This window comes from Pristiophorus japonicus, unplaced genomic scaffold (genome assembly GCF_044704955.1).
Source record: "Pristiophorus japonicus isolate sPriJap1 unplaced genomic scaffold, sPriJap1.hap1 HAP1_SCAFFOLD_204, whole genome shotgun sequence".
NCBI lineage: Eukaryota > Metazoa > Chordata > Chondrichthyes > Pristiophoridae > Pristiophorus > Pristiophorus japonicus.
This window is the reverse complement of record NW_027251736.1, coordinates 860525-883094: the sequence shown is the minus strand read 5'-3', so window position 1 is coordinate 883094 and position 22570 is coordinate 860525. Positions and strand designations below refer to the sequence as shown.

The window sequence follows — 22570 nt, the reverse complement described above, 5'->3', positions numbered from 1 at the left end:
GAGACAGAAAGGTTATAGTCAGAGAGAGAGAGAGAGGTTATAGTCAGAGAGAGAGAGACAGAGGGGTTATAGTCAGAGAGAGGGAGAGAGGTTATAGTCAGAGAGAGAGCGATTATAATCGGATAGAGAGAGCGATTATAATCAGAGAGGGAGTGATTATAATTGGAGAGAAGTGTTTGAAGTCAGCAGCGATTGTGTTGCCATGTCGTGTTACCCAGTGCGGGGGCTGCCATTGCTGCCGGGGAACAGTTTCCGGGACCCCACGGTAAGGAGCATACTGAGGGTGGGCAGTGGGTTAAAGGGGCAAGGCTGCCTTACTCTCAGTGATGTAGGGTGTTTCACCCTGTGCCTGCCGAGAGACATCCGTGCACAATATCAGCTAACAGGGGTGTCAGGGAGGGAAGCTGTGGGGTCAGCATCTCCTCATACTCCCCACCAAAATCTGCCACATTTCTCCGTTAAATTGCATCTGCCACGTGTCTGCCATTCCCCAGCCTCTGCCCTCCTGAAGTCTGTTCCCATCTCATTGTTTACTACATTTCTCAATTCCGTGACATCTGCAAACTTTGATATTATGCCCTGTATACCCAAGTTCAGGTCAGAAGAACATAAGAAATAGTGTTAAGTATGGAAGAACTCCACAAGACCGAGTACTGTGAGCTAAAACTGATGTGACCTTAGTCTCTTTAATACAACTCCAGAGTGCCTAAGCAGCCTGGCAGGCAACCTTTTATACTCCCCTTGCACGAGGTGTGCAGGTGACCCTTGGGCCTCCAACAGTTGCGCCCTCTGGTGGCAAGTCTTACACAGTTACAATGTTTACATACATAACATCACTCCCCCCCCCCCCGCAAAGTCTTTGATACAAATTATTTACAAGTTGAGACGATCCGGGGCCCTATGCTCCCTGGTTGATTGTCTGAGTTCAAACTCTGGCCTGGGTGAGTTGGTTGGACCATCGCTGCACTGCGACACGGCTGGTCTGACAGGACTGTTGGGAATGGTGGGTTCATCCTCTTGATTGACAGCGAGGTCGATCGCTGGTTGGGTGTGTGTTGGTGGATCGATGACGGTGATGTCCTCTTCAGGTTGTTCCTGGTTGTTGGTGAACCGCAGTTTGGTCTGATCCAAATGCTTTCTGCACGTTTGTCCATTCAATAGTTTGACTATAAACACTCTATTCCCCTCCTTGGCCAAGACAGTGCCAGTGACCCATTTAGGACCATGACTGTAATTCAGGACAAACACAGGGTCGTTAACATCAATATCACGCGATACAGCCGCGCGATCGTGGTACATGTTTTGCCGGTGACGCCGGGTTTCCACATGATCATTTAGATCCGGGTGGACCCGGGGGAGCCTGGTTTTGAGTGCTCTCTTCATTAACAATTCTGCCGGGGAACCCTAGTGAGCGAGTGGGGTCACGTCCGGTAGCTGAGCAGAACCCAAGATAAGCGGGTTTGCAGGAGCCTTCCGTTAGTTTAGAAGGATGAGAGGGGATCTCATAGGAACATATAACATTCTGACGGGATTGGACAGGTTAGATGCAGAAAGAATGTTCCCGATGTTGGGGAAGTCCAGAACAGGGGACACAGTCTTAGGATAAGGGGTAGGCCATTTAGGACTGAGATGAGGAGAAACTTCTTCACTCAGAGAGTTGTTAACCTGTGGAATTCTCTACCACAGAGAGTTGTTGATGCCAGTTCATTGGATATATTCAAGAGGGAGTTAGATATGGCCCTTACAGCTAAAGGGATCAAGAGATATGGAGAGAAAGCAGGAAAGGGGTACTGAGGGAATGATCAGCCATGATCTTATTGAATGGTGGTGCAGGCTCGAAGGGCCGAATGGCCTACTCCTGCACCTATTTTCTATGTTTCTATGTTTCTATCATGCGTTTCAAGCTCTGCTTGATGGATTGGCCTGCCCGTTGCGTTTGACTGTTGGATGCGGGCTTAAACGGGACAGACCTGACATGCTTGATGCCATTGCGGGTCATAAACTCGTTGAATTCCGAGCTGGTGCAACATGGCCCATTGTCACTGACAAGAACGTCGGGCAAGCCATGCATGGCGAACATGGCCCGGAGACTTTCAGTGGTGGCAGTGGATGTGCTGGATGACATGGTTACGCATTCAATCTGTATAGAGTAAGCGTCCACTACAACTAAAAACATCTTTCCGAGAAAGGGGCCAGCAAAATCTACGTGGATCCTGGACCACGGTTTGGAGGGCCATGATCACAGACTCAATGGAGCCTCCCTTGGTGCATTGCTCAGTTGTGAGCAAGTGTTGCACTGGTGTACGCATGACTCTAAGTCCAAGTCAATGCTGGGCCACCAACTGTGTGACCTGGTTATAGCCTTCGTCATGACGATGCCTGGGTGGGTATTGTGTCTCGTATAAATGTTTCCCTGCCTTTTTTTGGCAAAACCACGCGATTACCCCATAAAAGACAATCCGACTGGATGGACATTTCATCTTTGCGTCGGTGAAACGGCTTAAAGGGTTGACGGTGGATAGGCAATGGCAAACATTTATAGATCACATGGATGAACTTCAACAATTGTACATCCCTGTCTGGAGTAAAAATAAAACGGGGAAGGTGGCTCAACCGTGGCTAACAAAGGAAATTAAGGATAGTGTTAAATCCAAGGAAGAGGCATATCAATTGGCCAGAAAAAGCAGCAAACCTGAGGACTGGGAGAATTTTGTAATACTGCAGAGGAGGACAAAGGGGTTAATTAGGAGGGAGAAAATAGAGTATGAGAGGAAGCTTGCTGCAAAAGCTTCTATAGACATGTGAAGAGAAAAAGAATACTGAAGTCAAACGTAGGTCCCTTGCAGTCAGATTCAGGTGAATTTATAATGGGGAACAAAGAAATGGCAGACCAGTTGAACAAATACTTTGGTTCTGTTTTCACGAAGGAAGATACAAATAACCTCCTGGAAATACTAGGGGACCGAGGGTCTAGTGAGAAGGAGGAACTGAAGGATATCCTTATTAGGCAGGAAATTGTGTTCGGGAAATTGATAGGATTGAAGGCCGATAAATCCCCAGGGCCTGATAGCCTGCATCCCAGAGTACTTAAGGAAGTGGCCCTAGAAATAGTGGATGTATTGGTGATCATTTTCCAACAGTCTATCGACTCTGGATCAGTTCCTATGGACTGGAGGGTAGCTAATGTAACACCACTTTTTAAAAAGGGAGGGAGAGAGAAAACGGGTAATTATAGACCGGTTAGACTGACATCAGCAGTGGGGAAAATGTTGGAATCAATTACCAAGGATGTAATAGCAGCGCATTTGGAAAGCAGTGACAGGATCGGTCCAAGTCAGCATGGATTTATGAAAGGGAAATCATGCTTGACAAATCTTCTAGTTACATCCTCAAAAAATTCCAGTAGAGTGGACAAGAGAGAACCAGTGGATGTGGTGTATTTGGACTTTCAAAAGGCTTTTGACAAGGTCCCACACAAGAGATTGGTGTGAAAAATTAAAGCATATGGTATTGGGGGTAGTGTACTGACGTGGATAGAGAACTGGTTGGCAGACAGGAAGCAGAGAGTCGGGATAAACGGGTCCTTTTCAGAATGGCAGGCAGTGACCAGTGGCGTGCCGCAGGGCTCAGTGCTGGGACCCCAGCTATTTACAATATACATCAATGATTTAGATGAAGGAATTGAGTGTAATATCTCCAAGTTTGCAGATGACACTAAACTGGGTGGCGGTGTGAGCTGTGAGGAGGACGCTAAGAGGCTGCAGGATGACTTGGACAGGTTAGGTGAGTGGGCAAATGCATGGCAGATGCAGTATAATGTGGATAAATGTGAGGTTATCCAATTTGGTGACAAAAACAGGAAGGCAGAATATTATCTGAATGGTGACAGATTAGGAAAAGGGGAGGTGTATGAGACCTGGGTGTCATGGTTCATCAGTCATTGAAAGTTGGCATGCAGGTACAGCAGGCGGTAAAGGATGCAAATGGTATAGAAACATAGAAACATAGAAAATGGAGTAGGCCATTCGGCCCTTTGAGCCTGCACCGCCATTCAATGAGTTCATGGCTGAACATGCAACTTCAGTACCCCATTCCTGCTTTCTCACCATACCCCTTGATCCCCCTAGTAGTAAGGACTTCATCTAACTCCTTTTTGAATATATTTAGTGAATTGGCCTCAACAACTTTCTGTGGTAGAGAATTCCACAGGTTCACCACTCTCTGGGTGTTGGCCTTCATAGCTAGGGGATTTGAGTATAGGAGCAGGGAGAGTTTACTGCAGTTGCACAGGGCCTTGGTGAGGCCTCACCTGGAATATTGTGTTCAGTTTTGGTTTCCTAATCTGAGGAAAGACGTTCTTGCTATTGAGGGAGTGCAGCGAAGGTTCACTAGACTGATTCCCGGGATGGCTGGACTGACATATGAGGAGAGACTGGATCAACTGTTTAATAAGACTTTCACCACCATAGGTGGCGTTTTGGTATATGAGCTGTGAATGTTTGCCACATGAACCCGCTGAACTTCAGCATCCATTGATTTGCCCCAAGCGTCATCCTGCCTCGCAGATCCCTCATCTGGTTTATCCGCCTTATATTAGCCTGGTTACAGGCTTTCTGCACATTCTGGCTAAATGGCCACTGAGGTTACAATTTCTGCAGACGAACTGTTGAAACCTGCAAGTCCTGGCAGTATGTCTGCCCCCACACCTCCAGCATGAGCTGAGATTCCCATTGTTGTGAACAAAAGAGCTGTTACAAGGCATTCCTTGCTGATTGTCCCTTTGACTGCTCTTGCGCACCCTGTTAGTGGGTGTCAATGGCCCCATCCCAGAATGCATTGTCCACTGGGGTGGGCGTAAATGTCCATTCAGCCTGCCATTGTCTCTGTTGGAGACTTACTCTGGGGTCTATTGCTGCCTGGGGTGTGTCGAACTGCCCTTGCCTGCCTGCGGGGCTCTGAGTCGCGTTTATGATATTAACTCCCTGATCCATTGCCACATTGGAGTCAGAATTGCGTGCGTATATTATCTTGGTTTCCTCCTCCCCCGCCATAAAAGTCTGAGCCATCAACGCCGCCACTTCCAAGGTCAAGTCCTTGGTCTCAACTAGCTTTCTGAAAATCCCAGCATGACTGATGCCCTCAATAAAGAAATCCCTTAGCATCTCTCCCCTGCAGGCATCTGTGAACTTAGAGGCTAGCCAAACGCCGGAGGTCCGCAACGAAATCCGGTATGCTCTGTCCTTCCCGACGTCGGTGTGTATAGAATCGGTGTCGGGCCATGTGTATACTGCTCGCCGGGTTGAGGTGCTCACTGATCAGTTTGCTGAGCTCTTCAAAGGTTTTGTCCGCCGGCTTCTCGGGTGCGAGCAGGTCTTTCATCAGCGCGTCAGTCTTAGATCCACAGCTGGTCAGTAGATGGACCCTTCGCTTGTCAGCCGCTGCATCTCCCAGCCAGTCCTTCCTGACAAAACTCTGCTGGAGCCTCTCAAGGAAATCGTCCCAGTCCTCACCAACACAGTACCGTTCCTCTGTGCTGCCGGTGGCCATTCTCGTGGGTCGTTGATTCCCGTTTCTCATCGCCAATGTAAAGTCCTTACACAATACCACAAATCCACATGAGGCACATTCTATGGACAAGGTCACTCCATGACCTGAACCTTTATTCACAGGACCAAGGAGTGATGACCCTGCGTGGGACCTCCCTTGATATACCTGGATGACCAGGTGAGGAGTGTCTCCCACAAGTTTACCCCCTGTGGTCAAGGTGTGCATTTCTTATGTATATACAGTATTGCAGTGTTGTTACATAAAGATTACTTACATGACAGTTCCCATCCACCTGCCATATTAGTTTAACTCCTCCCCAACAGCACTAGCAAACACTCCCCCTAGGACATTGGTTCCGGTCTTGCCCAGGTGCAGACCGTCCGGTTTGTACTGATCCCACCTCCCTCAGAACCGGTTCCAATGTCCCAGGAATTTGAATCCCTCCCTTCTGCACCACTCCTCAAGCCACGTATTCATCTGAGCTATCCTACGATTCCTACTCTGAGTAGCACGTGGCACTGGTAGCAATCCTGAGATTACTACTTTTGAGGTCCTACTTTTTAATTTAGCTCCTAGCTCCCTAAATTCGTCTCGTAGGACCGCATCCCATTTTTTACCGATATCGTTGGTACCAATGTGCACCACGACAACTGGCTGTTCGCCCTCCCATTTCAGAATGTCCTGCACCCGCTCCGAGACATCCTTGCCCCTTGCACCAGGGAGGCAACATACCATCCTGGAGTCTCGGTTGCGGCCGCAGAAACGCCTATCTATTCCCCTTACAATCGAATCCCCTATCACTATCGCTCTCCCACTCTTTTTCCTGCCCTCCTGTGCAGCAGAGCCAGCCACGGTGCCATGAACTTGGCTGCTGCTGCCCTCCCCTGATGAGTCATCGCCCTCAACAGTACTCAAAGCAGTGTATCTGTTTTGCAGGGGGATGACCGCAGGGGAACCCTGCACTACCTTCCTTGCACTGCTCTTCCTGCTGGTCTTCCACTCCCTATCTGGCTGTGGACCCTTCACCTGCGGTAAGACCAACTCACTACACGTGCTACTCACGTCATTCTCAGCATCGTGGATGCTCCAGAGTGAATCCACCCTCAGCTCCAATTCCGCAACGCGGTCCGTCAGGAGCTGCAGGCGGATACACTTCCCGCACACGTAGTCGTCAGGGACACTGGAGGCGTCCCTGACTTCCCACATGGTACAGGAGGAGCATAACACGTGTCCGAGCTCTCCTGCCATGACTTAACCCCGAGATAAACTTAAATTGGCAACAACAATGCTAAATGTTACTTAAAGAAAAGACAAAGAAAAACTACTTACCAATCACTTACCCCCTTGACTGTGACATCACCTTTCCATTTCTTTCTACTTGTTTTTGCCTGCCTGTTGCAGCTGCACCAGCTGGGCCTTTTGTCGGCCTCTCCGACACTGCTCTGCCTCCCGACTCACCACGCTGGTCCCCGGACTCCCCGCTGGCAGAGTCGGGATAAACGGGTCCTTTTCAGAATGGCAGGCAGTGACTAGTGGGGTGCCGCAGGGATCAGTGCTGGGACCCCAGCTATTTACAATATACATTAACGATTTAGATGAAGGAATTGAGTGTAATATCTCCAAGTTTGTGGATGACACTAAGCTGGGTTGTGGTGTGAGCTGTGAGGAGGATGCTAAGAGGCTGCAGGGTGACTTGGACAGGTTAGGTGAGTGGGTAAATGCATGGCAGATGAAGTATAATGTGGATAAATGTGAGGTTATCCACTTTGGTGGCAAAAACATGAAGACAGAATATTATCTGAATGGCGACAGATTAGGAAAAGGGGAGGTGCAACGAGACCTGAGTGTCATGTTTCATCAGTCACTGAAAGTTGGCATGCAGGTACAGCAGGCGGTGAAGAAGGCAAATTATATGTTGGCCTTCATAGCTCGGGGATTTGAGTATAGGAGCAGGGAGGTCTTACTGCAGTTGTACAGGACCTTGGTGAGGCCTCACCTGGAATATTGTGTTCAGTTTTGGTCTCCTAATCTGAGGAAGGACGTTCTTGCTATTGAGGGAGTGCAGCAAAGGTTCACCAGACTGATTCCCGGGATGGCAGGACTGACATTTGAGGAGAGACTAGATCAACTGGGCCTTTATACACTGGAGTTTAGAAGGATGAGAGGGGATCTCATAGAAATGAATAAGATTCTGATGGGATTGCACAGGTTAGATGCGGGAAGAATGTTCCCGATGTTGGGGAAGTCCAGAACCAGGGGACACAGTCTAAGGATAAGGGGTAGACCAGTTAGGACTGAGATGAGGAGAAACTTCTTCACTCAGAGAGTTGTTAACCTGTGGAATTCCCTGCCGCAGAGAGTTGTTGATGCCAGTTCATTGGATATATTCAAGAGGGAGTTAGATATGGCCCTTACGGCTAAAGGGATCAAGGGGTATGGAGAGAAAGCAGGAAAGGGGTACTGAGGGAATGATCAGCCATGATCTTATTGAATGGTGGTGCAGGCTCGAAGGGCCGAATGGCCTACTCCTGCACCTATTGTCTATGTTTTTATTTTGTCTTGCATTTCCCCGGGAACAGCCGACCAGTTCCCATTGAGGAGGTAACTTTTTACAAGTGATAGCACAGGATCCTGGCTGGTCCAGGTCCTGATCTGGTGAGCAGCGACAGGTGACCCCTCGCTCTCAGAAGCATCCATGACCAGAAGCAAGTCTGCCGGCTGCGCCATTTCCACCCCGGTAGTGGGCAATGGTAGCTGACTGAGGGCATCAGCACAGTTCTCCGTGCCTGGTCTGTGGTGGATAACAGTCAGAGACGGACAATGTTAGTGCCCACCTTTGGATGTGGGATGAAGCATTGGTGTTTATATCTTTGCTTTCTGAAAACAGCGAAATGAGCGGTTTCAATTTCAAACCGAAGTCCAAATAGGTATTGGTGCATATTCTTAACCCCATAGACACATGCTAACCCCTCTTTCTCGGCCATATGTAGGCTCTTTCACCTTAGACAGACTTCTAGACGTGTATGCAATCGGACTGGCCCACTCGTTGAACTCGACAGACGATATGATTCCCTCTCGTTGAAGTCTGTCCAGTTCGATCTCGACTTTCTCCCTCATCATATATGGAACCGCTCGAGCCTTGTGATGAATGGGCCTTGCATCAGGGACTCGATGGATCTGCACCTTGGCACCTGTGAAGTTGCCGATGCCTGGCTCAAATAGCGACGGAAACTTGCTCAGCACTTGAGCACACGAGGCATCATCCACTGAAGATAGTGCTTTGATGTCGTCCCAGTTCCATCGAATCTTTCCCAGCCAGCTTCTGCCGAACAGCATTGGGCCATCGCCTGGTACAATCCACAGTGATAAATCATAATAAGAACATTAGAACATAAGAATTAGGAACAGGAGTAGGCCATCTAGCCCCTCGAGCCTGCTCCGCCATTCAACAAGATCATGGCTGATCTGGCCGTGGACTCAGCTCCACTTACCCGCCCGCTCCCCGTAACCCTTAATTCCCTTATTGGTTAAAAAAAATCACGCACAGCTCCATCGTACGATACCTTCACTGCCGCACTGCCAATGACTGGTATGAGCTCCTTGGTGTAGGTGCGCTGCTTTGTCTGAATCGGGCTCAGTTTGGGCCTTTTGCCTTGTTGCCCCACAGTTTCTCAAAAGCCTTCTGGCTCATAATTGACTGACTCGCCCCCGAGCCCAACTCCATTGATACCGGAATACCATTCAATTTGACTTTCAGCATGATAGGAGGGCTCTTGGTGGTGAAGGTGTGTACCCCATACACTTCCTCCTCGGGTCGAGTTGCCTCTCTTGTTTGTTCTGCGTGATCCGCGCCGGATCAATCATCCTCTGCCGACTCTGCCACGTGGCGAGTCACTGCACTCTTGTACATTCGCTGGAGGTGCCCCATTGTTTCACAGCCTTTGCACACGTGGTGCTTGAATCCACATTGATGGGCCCGATATTAGCCCCACAGCACCAACATGGTGCTAATGGATTCACATTCACGCCCCATGACGCACTCTGAGTCATCCTAGGTCTTGTAGCTGCAGGCGTGTAGGTCCTGCCATGTACAGTTCTGTCTGCTAGCGACGTTATTTTATACACAGTACTTGCCGGTGAGCTACGATGCTGGAAGATATCTGTCTGGTATTATGGCTCATGGATATGAAAGGCTGGGCTATTGTGATGACCTTGCTCAGGTCCAGGGATTCGGTGGACAGCAGCTTGCGAAGAATGACCTCGTGGCCGATGCCAAGCAAAAAAGTTCCGCAGCATTTCCCCAGAAATCCAGCAAATTTGGAAGTTCCCGCAAGGCGTCTCAGGTCAGCGACATAACTCGCCGCGTCATGGCCCTCGGAGCGGTGGTGTGTGTAGAAGTGATACCTGGCCATTAAAGACGCTCTCCTTTGGCTTGAGGTGTTCCCGAACCAGCGTACACAACTCTGTACATGTCTTCTCCGCTGGTTTCTCCGGTGCGAGCAGATTCTTGATGAGGCCGTATATTGTGGACCCACACACGGTGAGGAGAATCGCCCTGCACCTGATCACTGTATCGTCCCCATCCAGCTCATTGGCCACGAAGTACTGGGCGAGACGCTCAACAAAGGCTTCCCAATCATCACCCTCTACAAATCTCTCTAAAATACCAACGGCAGCCATGACCGCGTGAAAGTTCGTAATCTCTTACTCGTCGCCAATTGTTAAGTATGGAAGAACTCCACAAGGTGAGCTAAAACTGATGTGATCTTAGTCTCTTTAATACAACTCCAGAGTGCCTAAGCAGCATGGCAGGCAACCTTTTATACTCCCCTTGCACGAGGTGTGCAGGTGACCCTTGGGCCTCCAACAGTTGCGCCCTCTGGTGGCAAGTCTTACAGTTACAATGTTTACATACATAACAAATAGGAGCAGGAGTCGGCCATACGGGCCTTTGAGCCTGCTCCACCATTTAATACAATCATGGCTGATCCGATCATGGACTCGGGTCCACTTCCCAGCCCGTTCCCCATAACCCCTTATCCCCTTATTGTTCATTAATATACATCAAAAAGAGCAGTAGTCCCAATACTCACAATAACTTGTATTTATATAGCGCCTGTAACGTAGTAAAATGTCCCAGGGTGCTTCACAGCGGTGTTACACAACAAAACATAAATTTGACACTGAGCCACAAAAGAAGAAATTAAAGCAGATGGACAAATATTTGATTAAAGGGGTAGGTTTTAAGGAGCGTCTTAAAGGAGGAAATAGAGGTGGAGAGGTATAGGGAGGGAGTTCCAGAGCTTGGGGCCCATATAGCCAAAGGCGCGGTCACCGATGGTGGAGTGATTATATTCAGGGATGCTCAAGAGGGCAGGATGTGAGGAGAGCAGAGATCTCGGGGGATTGTGAGGCTGGAGGGGATTACAGAGATAGGGAGGGGCGAGGCCATGGAGGGATTTGTAATTTTGAAATCGAGGCGTTGTTTAACTGGGAGCCAATGTAGGTCAGTGACCACAGGGTGGGTGGGTGAGTGGGACTCGGTGCGAATTAGGACATGGGCAGCCGAGTTTTGGATGACCTCAGGTTGACATAGTGTAGAATGTGGGAGGCCGGCCAGGAGTGTGTTGGAGTGAGTGAGTTGCTGAACCCTCAGGGAACATCATTATACATTTCCCTCCAGTCTGAAAAACAACCATTCACCACCTCTCTCTATCCATGCTGCCACTGTGCCTTTAATTCCATGGACTTTAATTTTGCGAACAAGTTTATTATCTGGCACTTTGTCAAACGCCTTTTGAAATCCATGTACACAACAAGAACTGCACTATCGTTACCAATCCTCTCTGTTCCTTCATCAAATAACTCCATCAATTTAGTCCAACACAATTTGCCTTTAACAATTCCGTGCTGACTTTCATTTATCAGCCCATACTTTTCCAAATGCCAATTAATATTGTGTCCGGATTTTGTTTAAAGGTTACCCCACCTCCGACGTTGATCTGACTGGCCTGTATTTACCGGGTTTATCTCTCCCCTTTTTTGAACAGGGATGTAACATTTGCAATGCTCCAGTCCTCCGGCACCGCCCCCATATCTAAGGAGGATTGGAAGGTTGTGGCCAGAGCCTCTGCAATTTCCACCCTGACTTCCCTCAGAAACCCAGGGTGCTTCACATCCAGGTCGGGTGACTTTTCTATTTGGAGGATGGCCAACATTTTAAATAACTCTTCTTTATCTGTGTTTATCCTGTCCAGTATCGCTACTGCCTCCTACTTTATTGCTACAGTGGCAGTATCCTCTTCTCCAGTGAAGACTAATTACACAGGATATACGGCACGGACACAGGCCATTGGGCCCAACCAGTCCATGCCAGCGTTTATACTCCACTCAAGCCTCCTCCCGTCTTTCCCCATCTAAATCTATCGGCATAACCCTCTATTCCCTTCTCCCCCATATACTTGTCCAGCCTCCCCTTAAATGCATCGATACTATTCGCCTCAACCCCTCCCTGTGGCAGCGAGTTCCACATTCTCACCACTCTCTGGGTAAAGAAGTTTCTCCTGAATTCCCCATTGGATTTCTGGGTGACGATCTTATATTGATGGCCTCTAGTTATACTCTTCCCCACAAGTGGAAACATTCTCTCTGTATCCATTCGATCAAACCTTTCATCATTTTAAAGACTTCTATTAGGTTACCCCTCAGCCTTTTTTCTGAGAAAAGAGACCCAGCCTGTTCATCCTTTCCTGATATGTATCCCCTCGCATTTCTGGTATCATCCTTGTAAATCTTCTCTGAACCCTCTCCAGTGCCTCTATATCCTGTTTATAATATGGTGACCAGAACTGTACGCAGTGCTCAGTGCGGTCTAACCAAGGTTTAGTATAACTTCCCGACTTTTCAATTCTACCCCTCCAGAAATAAACCCTAGTGCTGGGTTTGCTTTTTATGACCTCGCTAACCTGTGTCACAACGTTTAGTGATTTGTGTATTTGTATCCGAGATCCCTTTGTTCCTCTATCCCACCCAGACTCCACCCTCCCAGTAATAAGTGACCTCCCTATTCTTACCAGAATGTAATACCTTACATTTATCTGTGTTGAACATTTGCTAATTATATTCCCATTCTGTAAGTTTATTAATGTCCCCCTGTAATGTGTTACAGACCCCTCAGTATTGACTGTCACCCAATTTGGTGTCATCCGCAGATTTAGAAATTGTGTTTTTGATTCCAAAGTCTAATCGTTAATATAAATGGTGACCAACAGCGGTCCCAGCACTGATCCTTGTGGAACACCATTACCCACCTTCTGCCCCTGTGAATAGCTCCCTTTACCCCCACTCTCTGCTTTCTGTCCTGAAGCCAGCTAGCGATCCTTTCTGCGACTTGTCCCCTGACTCTGCATTCTCTGACCTTGTCCATCAGTCTATTATGGAGTACCTTATCGAAGGCCTTTCGAAAATCTAGATAAATGACATCTACTACATTACCCTTGTCTACTCTCTCTGTTACCTTCAAAACATTCAATGAGGTTGGTCAAGTAAGACTTTCCCTTTTGAAATCCATGCTGACTATTCATTATTATATTTTTGGTATCTCGATGTTCTTCTATTTTCCCCTTTAGTCAGGATTCCATTATTTTTCCTGCCACCGATGTTAAGCCGACTGGTCTATAATTCCCTGGACATGTTCTATCTCCCTTAAATATAGGTATTACGTTAGCTCTCCGCCAGTCCTCTGGCACTACACCTTGTTCTAACAAATGATTAAATATGTGTAGTAAGGCCTCTGCTGTCTCTTCCCTAGATTCTTTTAAAATGCATGGATACAATCCGTCTGGACCAGGGGTTTTATCCTCTGAGTTTGATTAGTTTATTTAAATATCCTCTCTTTTTATATTAAATGCACTTATCTCATTACTAATCCCATCATCCAATGTCATGTCCGCCTGTTCTGCTGGGTGGTCTGTACACTACCCCTATTAGTGTGATTGGTCCTTAATTACCTTTTATCTCTATCCATGTGGATTCTAGTTCTGTCTTGCTGATAGCTGCGTCACTTTTTTCTACTGCCATTATGTTATCCCTAATAAGTACAGCGACTCCACCTCCCCGTTTCCCTCTCTATCTTTTCTCAGTATGTTGTACCCTGCAATGTTTAATTCCCAGTGTTGGGGGTGTTGAGGCGATGCTAACAGGTCGCACTCTCGGCTGCGTCATCATTGCTGTGCGGGGCAGCCCGTTACCCCCCCAGGAGCTAAATCCGTCCGTGCCCCCCGTGTTCCCGCCTGGCGCTGACCGCAGCAGCTTCAACTCTCGAGTTTCAGTCAGGACTCGGCTGGAGGAGCGCGATTTAAAGGGAAACATTTTAGTCGGCTATTGCAGCGTACTTCCACATTGGCTGTTTGAGAAATTTCAGCGATTTTCAGTGCAAGGTGTGTTCTGGCTTTTAACCATTCCTGTCTTTCATTGAGGGCAGATTTGAAACAACGTTTATATTGTTTCATGGGGGCTGTGCTGGCACTCGACCTCCTGACCCGACATCACCGTCAGAGGCAACTTGGGCAGAGCGAGGAACACAGCAAAATGTGTCCGGGGCAGGAGGCCCAACAGGAGTCCTTACCCTCCCAGGGTATTCAGCAGAAGTTCTCCTACATCAGTGTCACTGAGGAGCAGTGTGTCCGAAGGCTGTGCTTCAGCAAGGACGTGGTCACAGAGCTCTGCCACCTCCTGCAATCAGACCTTGAGTCTCACCAAGGGTGAGGACGGCTCTCTCAGTGCCAGTCAAGGTCACCATCACGCTCAATTGCCAAAAAATGGATCTTTCTAGGGAGCCACAGGAGACATCTCCAACATCTCCCAGTTTGGGTCCATCGCTCCATCCGTGAGGTCACAGATGCTCTGTACAGAGGAGGAGGGACTACATCTCCTTCCCCATGACCAGAGAGAAACTCCTCGAGTGGCATGTGGCCTTACCAGGATAGCGGGTTTCCCCACGGTGCAGGGTGCTACCCACGGCACATCACAATCCTGAGGTATTCCGTAACCGCAAAGGCTCCCACTCACTGACTGTACGGTTGGTGTGTGACCACACATGCCGAATTCTCACCACCAATGCCTGCTATCCTGGCAGCAGACATTTAAAGATCACATGGATGAATTTCAACAATTGTACATCCCTGTCTGGTGCAAAAATAAAACGGGGAAGGTGGCTCAACCGTGGCTAACAAGGGAAATTAGGGATAGTGTTAAATCCAAGGAAGAGGCATATAAATTGGCCAGAAAAAGCAGCAAACCTGAGAACTGAGAGAAATTTAGAATTCAGCAGAGGAGAACAAAGGGTTTAATTAGGAGGGGGAAAATAGAGTATGAGAGGAAGCTTGCAGGGAACATAAAAACTGACTGTAAAAGCTTCTATAGATATGTGAAGAGAAAAAGATTAGTGAAGGCAAACGTAGGTCCCTTGCAGTCAGATTCAGGTGAATTTATAATGAGGAACAAAGAAATGGCGGACCAATTGAACAAATACTTTGGTTCTGTCTTCACGAAGGAAGACACAAATAACCTTCCGGAAATACTAGGGGCCCGAGGGTCTCGTGAGAAGGAGGAACTGAAGGAAATCCTTATTAGTCAGGAAATTGTGTGAGGAAAATTGATGGGGCTGAAGGCCGATAAATCCCCGCGGCCTGATAGTCTGCATCCCAGAGTACTTAAGGAAGTGGCCCTAGAAATAGTGGATGCATTGGTGATCATTTTCCAACAGTCTATCGACTCTGGATCAGTTCCTATGGACTGGAGGGTAGCTAATGTAACACCACTTTTTAAAAAAGGAGGGAGAGAGAAAACAGGAAATTATAGACCGGTTAGCCTGACATCAGTAGTGGGGATAATGTTGGAATCAATTATTAAAGATGTAATAGCAGCGCATTTGGAAAGCAGTGACAGGATCGGTCCAAGTCAGCACAGATTTATGAAAGGGAAATCATGCTTGACAAATCTTCTAGAATTTTTTGAGGATGTAACTAGCAGAGTGGACCAGGGAGAACCAGTGGATGTGGTGTATTTGGACTTTCAAAAGGCTTTTGACAAGGTCCCACACAAGAGATTGATGTGCAAAATTAAAGCACATGGTATTGGGGTTGATATATCGACATGGATAGAGAACTGGTTGGCAGACAGGAAGCAAAGAGTAGGAATAAACGGGTCCTTTTCAGAATGGCAGGCAGTGACTAGTGGGGTGCCGCAGGGCTCAGTGCTGGGACCCCAGCTATTTACAATATACATCAATGATTTAGATGAAGGAATTGAGTGTAATATCTCCAAGTTTGCAGATGACACTAAACTGGGTGGCGGTGTGAGCTGTGAGGAGGACGCTAAGAGGCTGTAGGGTGACTTGGACAGGTTAGGTGAGTGGGCAAATGCATGGCAGATGCAGTATAATGTGGATAAATGTGAGGTTATCCACTTTGGGGGCAAAAACAGGAAGGCAGAATATTATCTGAATGATGACAGATTAGGAAAAGGGGAGGTGTAACGAGACCTGGGTGTCATGGTACATCAGTCATTGAAGTTTGGCATGCAGGTACAGCAGGCGGTTAAGAAAGCAAATGGTATGTTGGCCTTCATAGCGAGGGGATTTGAGTATAGGAGCAGGGAGGTCTTACTGCAGTTGTACAGGGCCTTGGTGAGGCCTCACCTGGAATATTGTGTTCAGTTTTGGTCTCCTAATCTGAGGAAGGATGTTCTTGCTATTGAGGGAGTGCAGCGAAGGTTCACCAGACTGATTCCCAGGATGGCAGGACTGATATATGAGGAGAGACTGGATCGACTAGGCTTATACTCACTGGAGTTTAGAAGGATGAGAGGGGATCTCATAGAAACATATAAAATTCTGACGGGATTGGACAGGTTAGATGCAGGAAGAATGTTCCCGATGTTGGGGAAGTCCAGAACCAGGGGTTACAGTCTAAGGATAAGGGGTAAGCCATTTAGGACCGAGATGAGGAGAAACTTCTTCACTTAGAATTGTTAACCTGTGGAATTCCCTACCGCAGAGAGTTGTTGAGGCCAGTTCATTGGATATATTCAAGAGGGAGTTAGATATGGCCCTTACGGCTAAAGGGATCAAGGGGTATGGAAAGAAAGCAGGAAAGGGGTACTGAGGGAATGATCAGCCATGTTCTTATTGAATGGTGGTGCAGGCTCGAAGGGCTGAATGGCCTACTCCTGCACCTATTTTGTACGTTTCTATGTTTCTATCCTGCGCCAGACCGGTGTGCCAGCTCTGTTCCAGCCGCCACATCGAGCTCGCGACTGGCTGCTCGGAGGCAAGGGCTCACCACTCTCCACTTCCACCACTCCACCATTCCTGCCCAACACTCGGACAATGCGAGCCATGGCGCCACCAGGAACATCGTTGAGCAGACCGTCGGAGTGAGGAAGCAAGAGTTCCGCTGCCTGGAGTGCTCGGGAAGAGTCCTGCGGTGTTCGCCTCAGCGGGTGTCCCTATTGGTCATCGTCTGCTGCATGCTGCACAACCTGGACATTGCCACCAGGCATAGTGCACCACCTCAGGAGGAGAACGAGGAGGAAGAGGAAGACCACCACCACCACGACCAACACCAGCGACCACCACCACGACCAACACCAGCGACCACCACCACGACCAACACCAGCGACCACCACCACGACCACCACCAGCGACCACCACCAGCGACCACCACCACGACCACCACCAGCGACCACCACCACGACCAACACCAGCGACCACCACCACGACCACCACCAGCGACCAACACCAGCGACCACCACCACGACCAACACCAGCGACCACCACCAGCGACCAACACCACGACCAACACCAGCGACCAACACCACGACCAACACCACGACCAACACCAGCGACCACCACCACGACCACCACCACGACCACCACCACGACCAACACCACGACCAACACCACGACCAACACCACGACCAACACCAGCGACCAACACCAGCGACCAACACCACGACCAACACCACGACCACCACCAGCGACCAACACCACGACCAACACCAGCGACCAACACCACGACCACCACCACGACCAACACCACGACCAACACCAGCGACCAACACCACGACCAACACCACGACCAACACCACGACCAACACCAGCGACCACCACCAGCGACCACCACCACGACAAACACCACGACCAACACCACGACCAACACCACGACCAACACCACGACCAACACCACGACCAACACCACGACCAACACCACGACCAACACCAGCGACCACCACCAGCGACCACCACCACGACCAACACCACGACCAACACCACGACCAACACCACGACCAACACCACGACCAACACCACGACCACCACCACGACCAACACCACGACCAACACCAGCGACCACCACCACGACCAACACCACGACCACCACCACGACCAACACCACGAACAACACCAGCGACCACCACCACGACCAACACCACGACCAACACCAGCGACCACCACCACGACCAACACCACGACCAACACCAGCGACCACCACCACGACCAACACCACGACCACCACCACGACCAACACCACGACCAACACCACGACCACCACCACGACCACCACCAGCGACCAACACCACGACCAACACCACGGCCACCACCACGACCACCACCACGACCACCACCACGACCAACACCACGACCACCACCAGCGACCAACACCACGACCAACACCACGACCACCACCACGACCAACACCACGACCAACACCACGACCAACACCAGCGACCAACACCACGACCACCACCACGACCACCACCAGCGACCACCACCACGACCAACACCACGACCAACACCAGCGACCACCACCACGACCACCACCACGACCAACACCACGACCAACACCAGCGACCAACACCACGACCACCACCACGACCACCACCAGCGAACAACACCACGACCAACACCACGACCACCACCACGACCACCACCACGACCACCACCACGACCAACACCACGACCACCACCAGCGACCAACACCACGACCAACACCACGACCACCACCAGCGACCAACACCACGACCAACACCAGCGACCAACACCAGCGACCACCACCATGACCAACACCAGCGACCAACACCACGACCAACACCACGACCAACACCAGCGACCAACACCAGCGACCAACACCACGACCAACACCAGCGACCAACACCAGCGACCAACACCATGACCAACACCAGCGACCAACACCACGACCAACACCAGCGACCAACACCTCGACCAACACCACGACCAACACCATGACCAACACCAGCGACCAACACCACGACCAACACCAGCGACCAACACCAGCGACCAACACCAGCGACCAACACCACGACCAACACCAGCGACCAACACCAGCGACCACCACCACGACCACCACCACGACCAACACCACGACCAACACCACGACCAACACCAGCGACCACCACCACGACCAACACCACGACCAACACCAGCGACCACCACCACGACCACCACCAGCGACCACCACCACGACCAACACCACGACCAACACCAGCGACCAACACCAGGACCAACACCACGACCAACACCAGCGACCAACACCACGACCACCACCACGACCACCACCACGACCAACACCACGACCAACACCAGCGACCAACACCACGACCACCACCACGACCACCACCAGCGAACAACACCACGACCAACACCACGACCACCACCACGACCACCACCACGACCACCACCACGACCAACACCACGACCACCACCAGCGACCAACACCACGACCAACACCACGACCACCACCAGCGACCAACACCACGACCAACACCAGCGACCAACACCAGCGACCACCACCATGACCAACACCAGCGACCAACACCACGACCAACACCACGACCAACACCAGCGACCAACACCAGCGACCAACACCACGACCAACACCAGCGACCAACACCACGACCAACACCACGACCAACACCAGCGACCAACACCACGACCAACACCAGCGACCAACACCTCGACCAACACCACGACCAACACCATGACCAACACCAGCGACCAACACCACGACCAACACCAGCGACCAACACCAGCGACCAACACCAGCGACCAACACCACGACCAACACCAGCGACCAACACCAGCGACCACCACCACGACCACCACCACGACCAACACCACGACCAACACCACGACCAACACCAGCGACCACCACCACGACCAACACCACGACCAACACCAGCGACCACCACCACGACCACCACCAGCGACCACCACCACGACCAACACCACGACCAACACCAGCGACCAACACCAGGACCAACACCAGCGACCAACACCAGCGACCAACACCAGCGACCACCACCACGACCAACACCACGACCAACACCAGCGACCACCACCACGACCAACACCAGCGACCAACACCACGACCAACACCACGACCACCACCAGCGACCACCACCACGACCAACACCACGACCACCACCACGACCAACACCAGCGACCACCACCACGACCACCACCACGACCAACACCAGCGACCAACACCACGACCAACACCACGACCACCACCAGCGACCAACACCACGACCAACACCAGCGACCAACACCAGCGACCAACACCACGACCAACACCAGCGACCAACACCACGACCAACACCAGCGACCAACACCACGACCAACACCACGACCAACACCACGACCAACACCAGCGACCACCACCACGACCACCACCACGACCAACACCACGACCAACACCACGACCAACACCAGCGACCACCACCACGACCAACACCACGACCAACACCAGCGACCAACACCACGACCAACACCAGCGACCACCACCACGACCACCACCAGCGACCACCACCACGACCAACACCACGACCAACACCAGCGACCAACACCAGCGACCAACACCAGGACCAACACCACGACCACCACCACGACCAACACCAGCGACCACCACCACGACCAACACCAGCGACCAACACCAGCGACCACCACCACGACCAACACCAGCGACCAACACCACGACCAACACCACGACCACCACCAGCGACCACCACCACGACCAACACCACGACCAACACCACGACCAACACCAGCGACCACCACCACGACCAACACCAGCGACCACCACCACGACCACCACCACGACCAACACCAGCGACCAACACCACGACCAACACCACGACCACCACCAGCGACCAACACCAGCGACCAACACCACGACCAACACCAGCGACCAACACCAGCGACCAACACCACGACCAACACCAGCGACCACCACCACGACCACCACCACGACCAACACCACGACCAACACCAGCGACCACCACCACGACCAACACCACGACCAACACCAGCGACCACCACCACGACCAACACCACTACCAACACCAGCGACCAACACCACGACCAACACCACGACCAACACCAGCGACCACCACCAGCGACCACCACCAGCGACCAACACCACGACCAACACCACGACCAACACCACGACCACCACCACGACCAACACCCACCACCACGACCAACACCAGCGACCACCACCAGCGACCAACACCACGACCACCACCAGCGACCAACACCACGACCACCACCACGACCAACACCACGACCAACACCAGCGACCAGCACCAGCGACCACCACCACGACCACCACCAGCGACCAACACCACGACCACCACCACGACCAACACCACGACCAACACCAGCGACCACCACCAGCGACCACCACCAGCGACCACCACCAGCGACCACCACCAGCGACCACCACCAGCGACCACCACCAGCGACCAACACCAGCGACCAACACCAGCGACCACCACCAGCGACCAACACCACGACCACCACCACGACCAACACCAGCGACCACCACCAGCGACCACCACCACGACCACCACCACGACCAACACCACGACCACCACCACGACCACCACCACGACCAACACCACGACCAACACCACGACCAACACCACGACCACCACCAGCGACCAACACCAGCGACCACCACCAGCGACCACCACCACGACCAACACCACGACCACCACCAGCGACCACCACCAGCGACCAACACCACGACCACCACCAGCGACCAACACCAGCGACCACCACCAGCGACCACCACCACGACCAACACCACGACCACCACCAGCGACCACCACCACGACCAACACCAGCGACCACCACCACGACCACCACCAGCGACCAACACCACGACCACCACCGCGACCAACACCACGACCAACACCAGCGACCAACACCAGCGACCAACACCAGCGACCAACACCAGCGACCACCACCAGCGACCACCACCAGCGACCAACACCACGACCAACACCAGCGACCACCACCACGACCAACACCAGCGACCACCACCACGACCAACACCAGCGACCACCACCACGACCAACACCAGCGACCACCACCACGACCAACACCACGACCAACACCAGTGACCAACACCACGACCAACACCACGACCAACACCACGACCACCACCAGCGACCAACACCAGCGACCAACACCACGACCAACACCAGTGACCAACACCACGACCAACACCACGACCAACACCACGACCAACACCACGACCAACACCACGACCAACACCAGCGACCAACACCACGACCAACACCAGTGACCAACACCACGACCAACACCAGCGACCACCACCACGACCAACACCACGACCAACACCAGCGACCACCACCACGACCAACACCAGCGACCACCACCACGACCAACACCACGACCAACACCAGTGACCAACACCACGACCAACACCACGACCAACACCAGTGACCAACACCACGACCAACACCACGACCAACACCACGACCAACACCACGACCACCACCGCGACCAACACCGCGACCAACACCGCGACCAACACCGCGACCAACACCGCGACCAACACCGCGACCAACACCAGCGACCAACACCACGACCACCACCAGCGACCAACACCACGACCAACACCACGACCAACACCAC

General features: G+C 51.5%; 1 protein-coding gene across 1 annotated transcript in view; it reads left to right on the top strand.

The window, feature by feature from the left end:
- efhc1 (EF-hand domain (C-terminal) containing 1) overlaps positions 1–22570 on the top strand; it is a 102581-nt gene continuing 80011 nt past the window's right edge. Inside the window, exon 1 of the mRNA XM_070870990.1 lies at positions 1–265. Coding sequence (XP_070727091.1) covers positions 203–265 — 63 coding nt within the window. The 5' untranslated portion in view covers positions 1–202. The remainder of the gene's footprint in view (positions 266–22570) is intronic.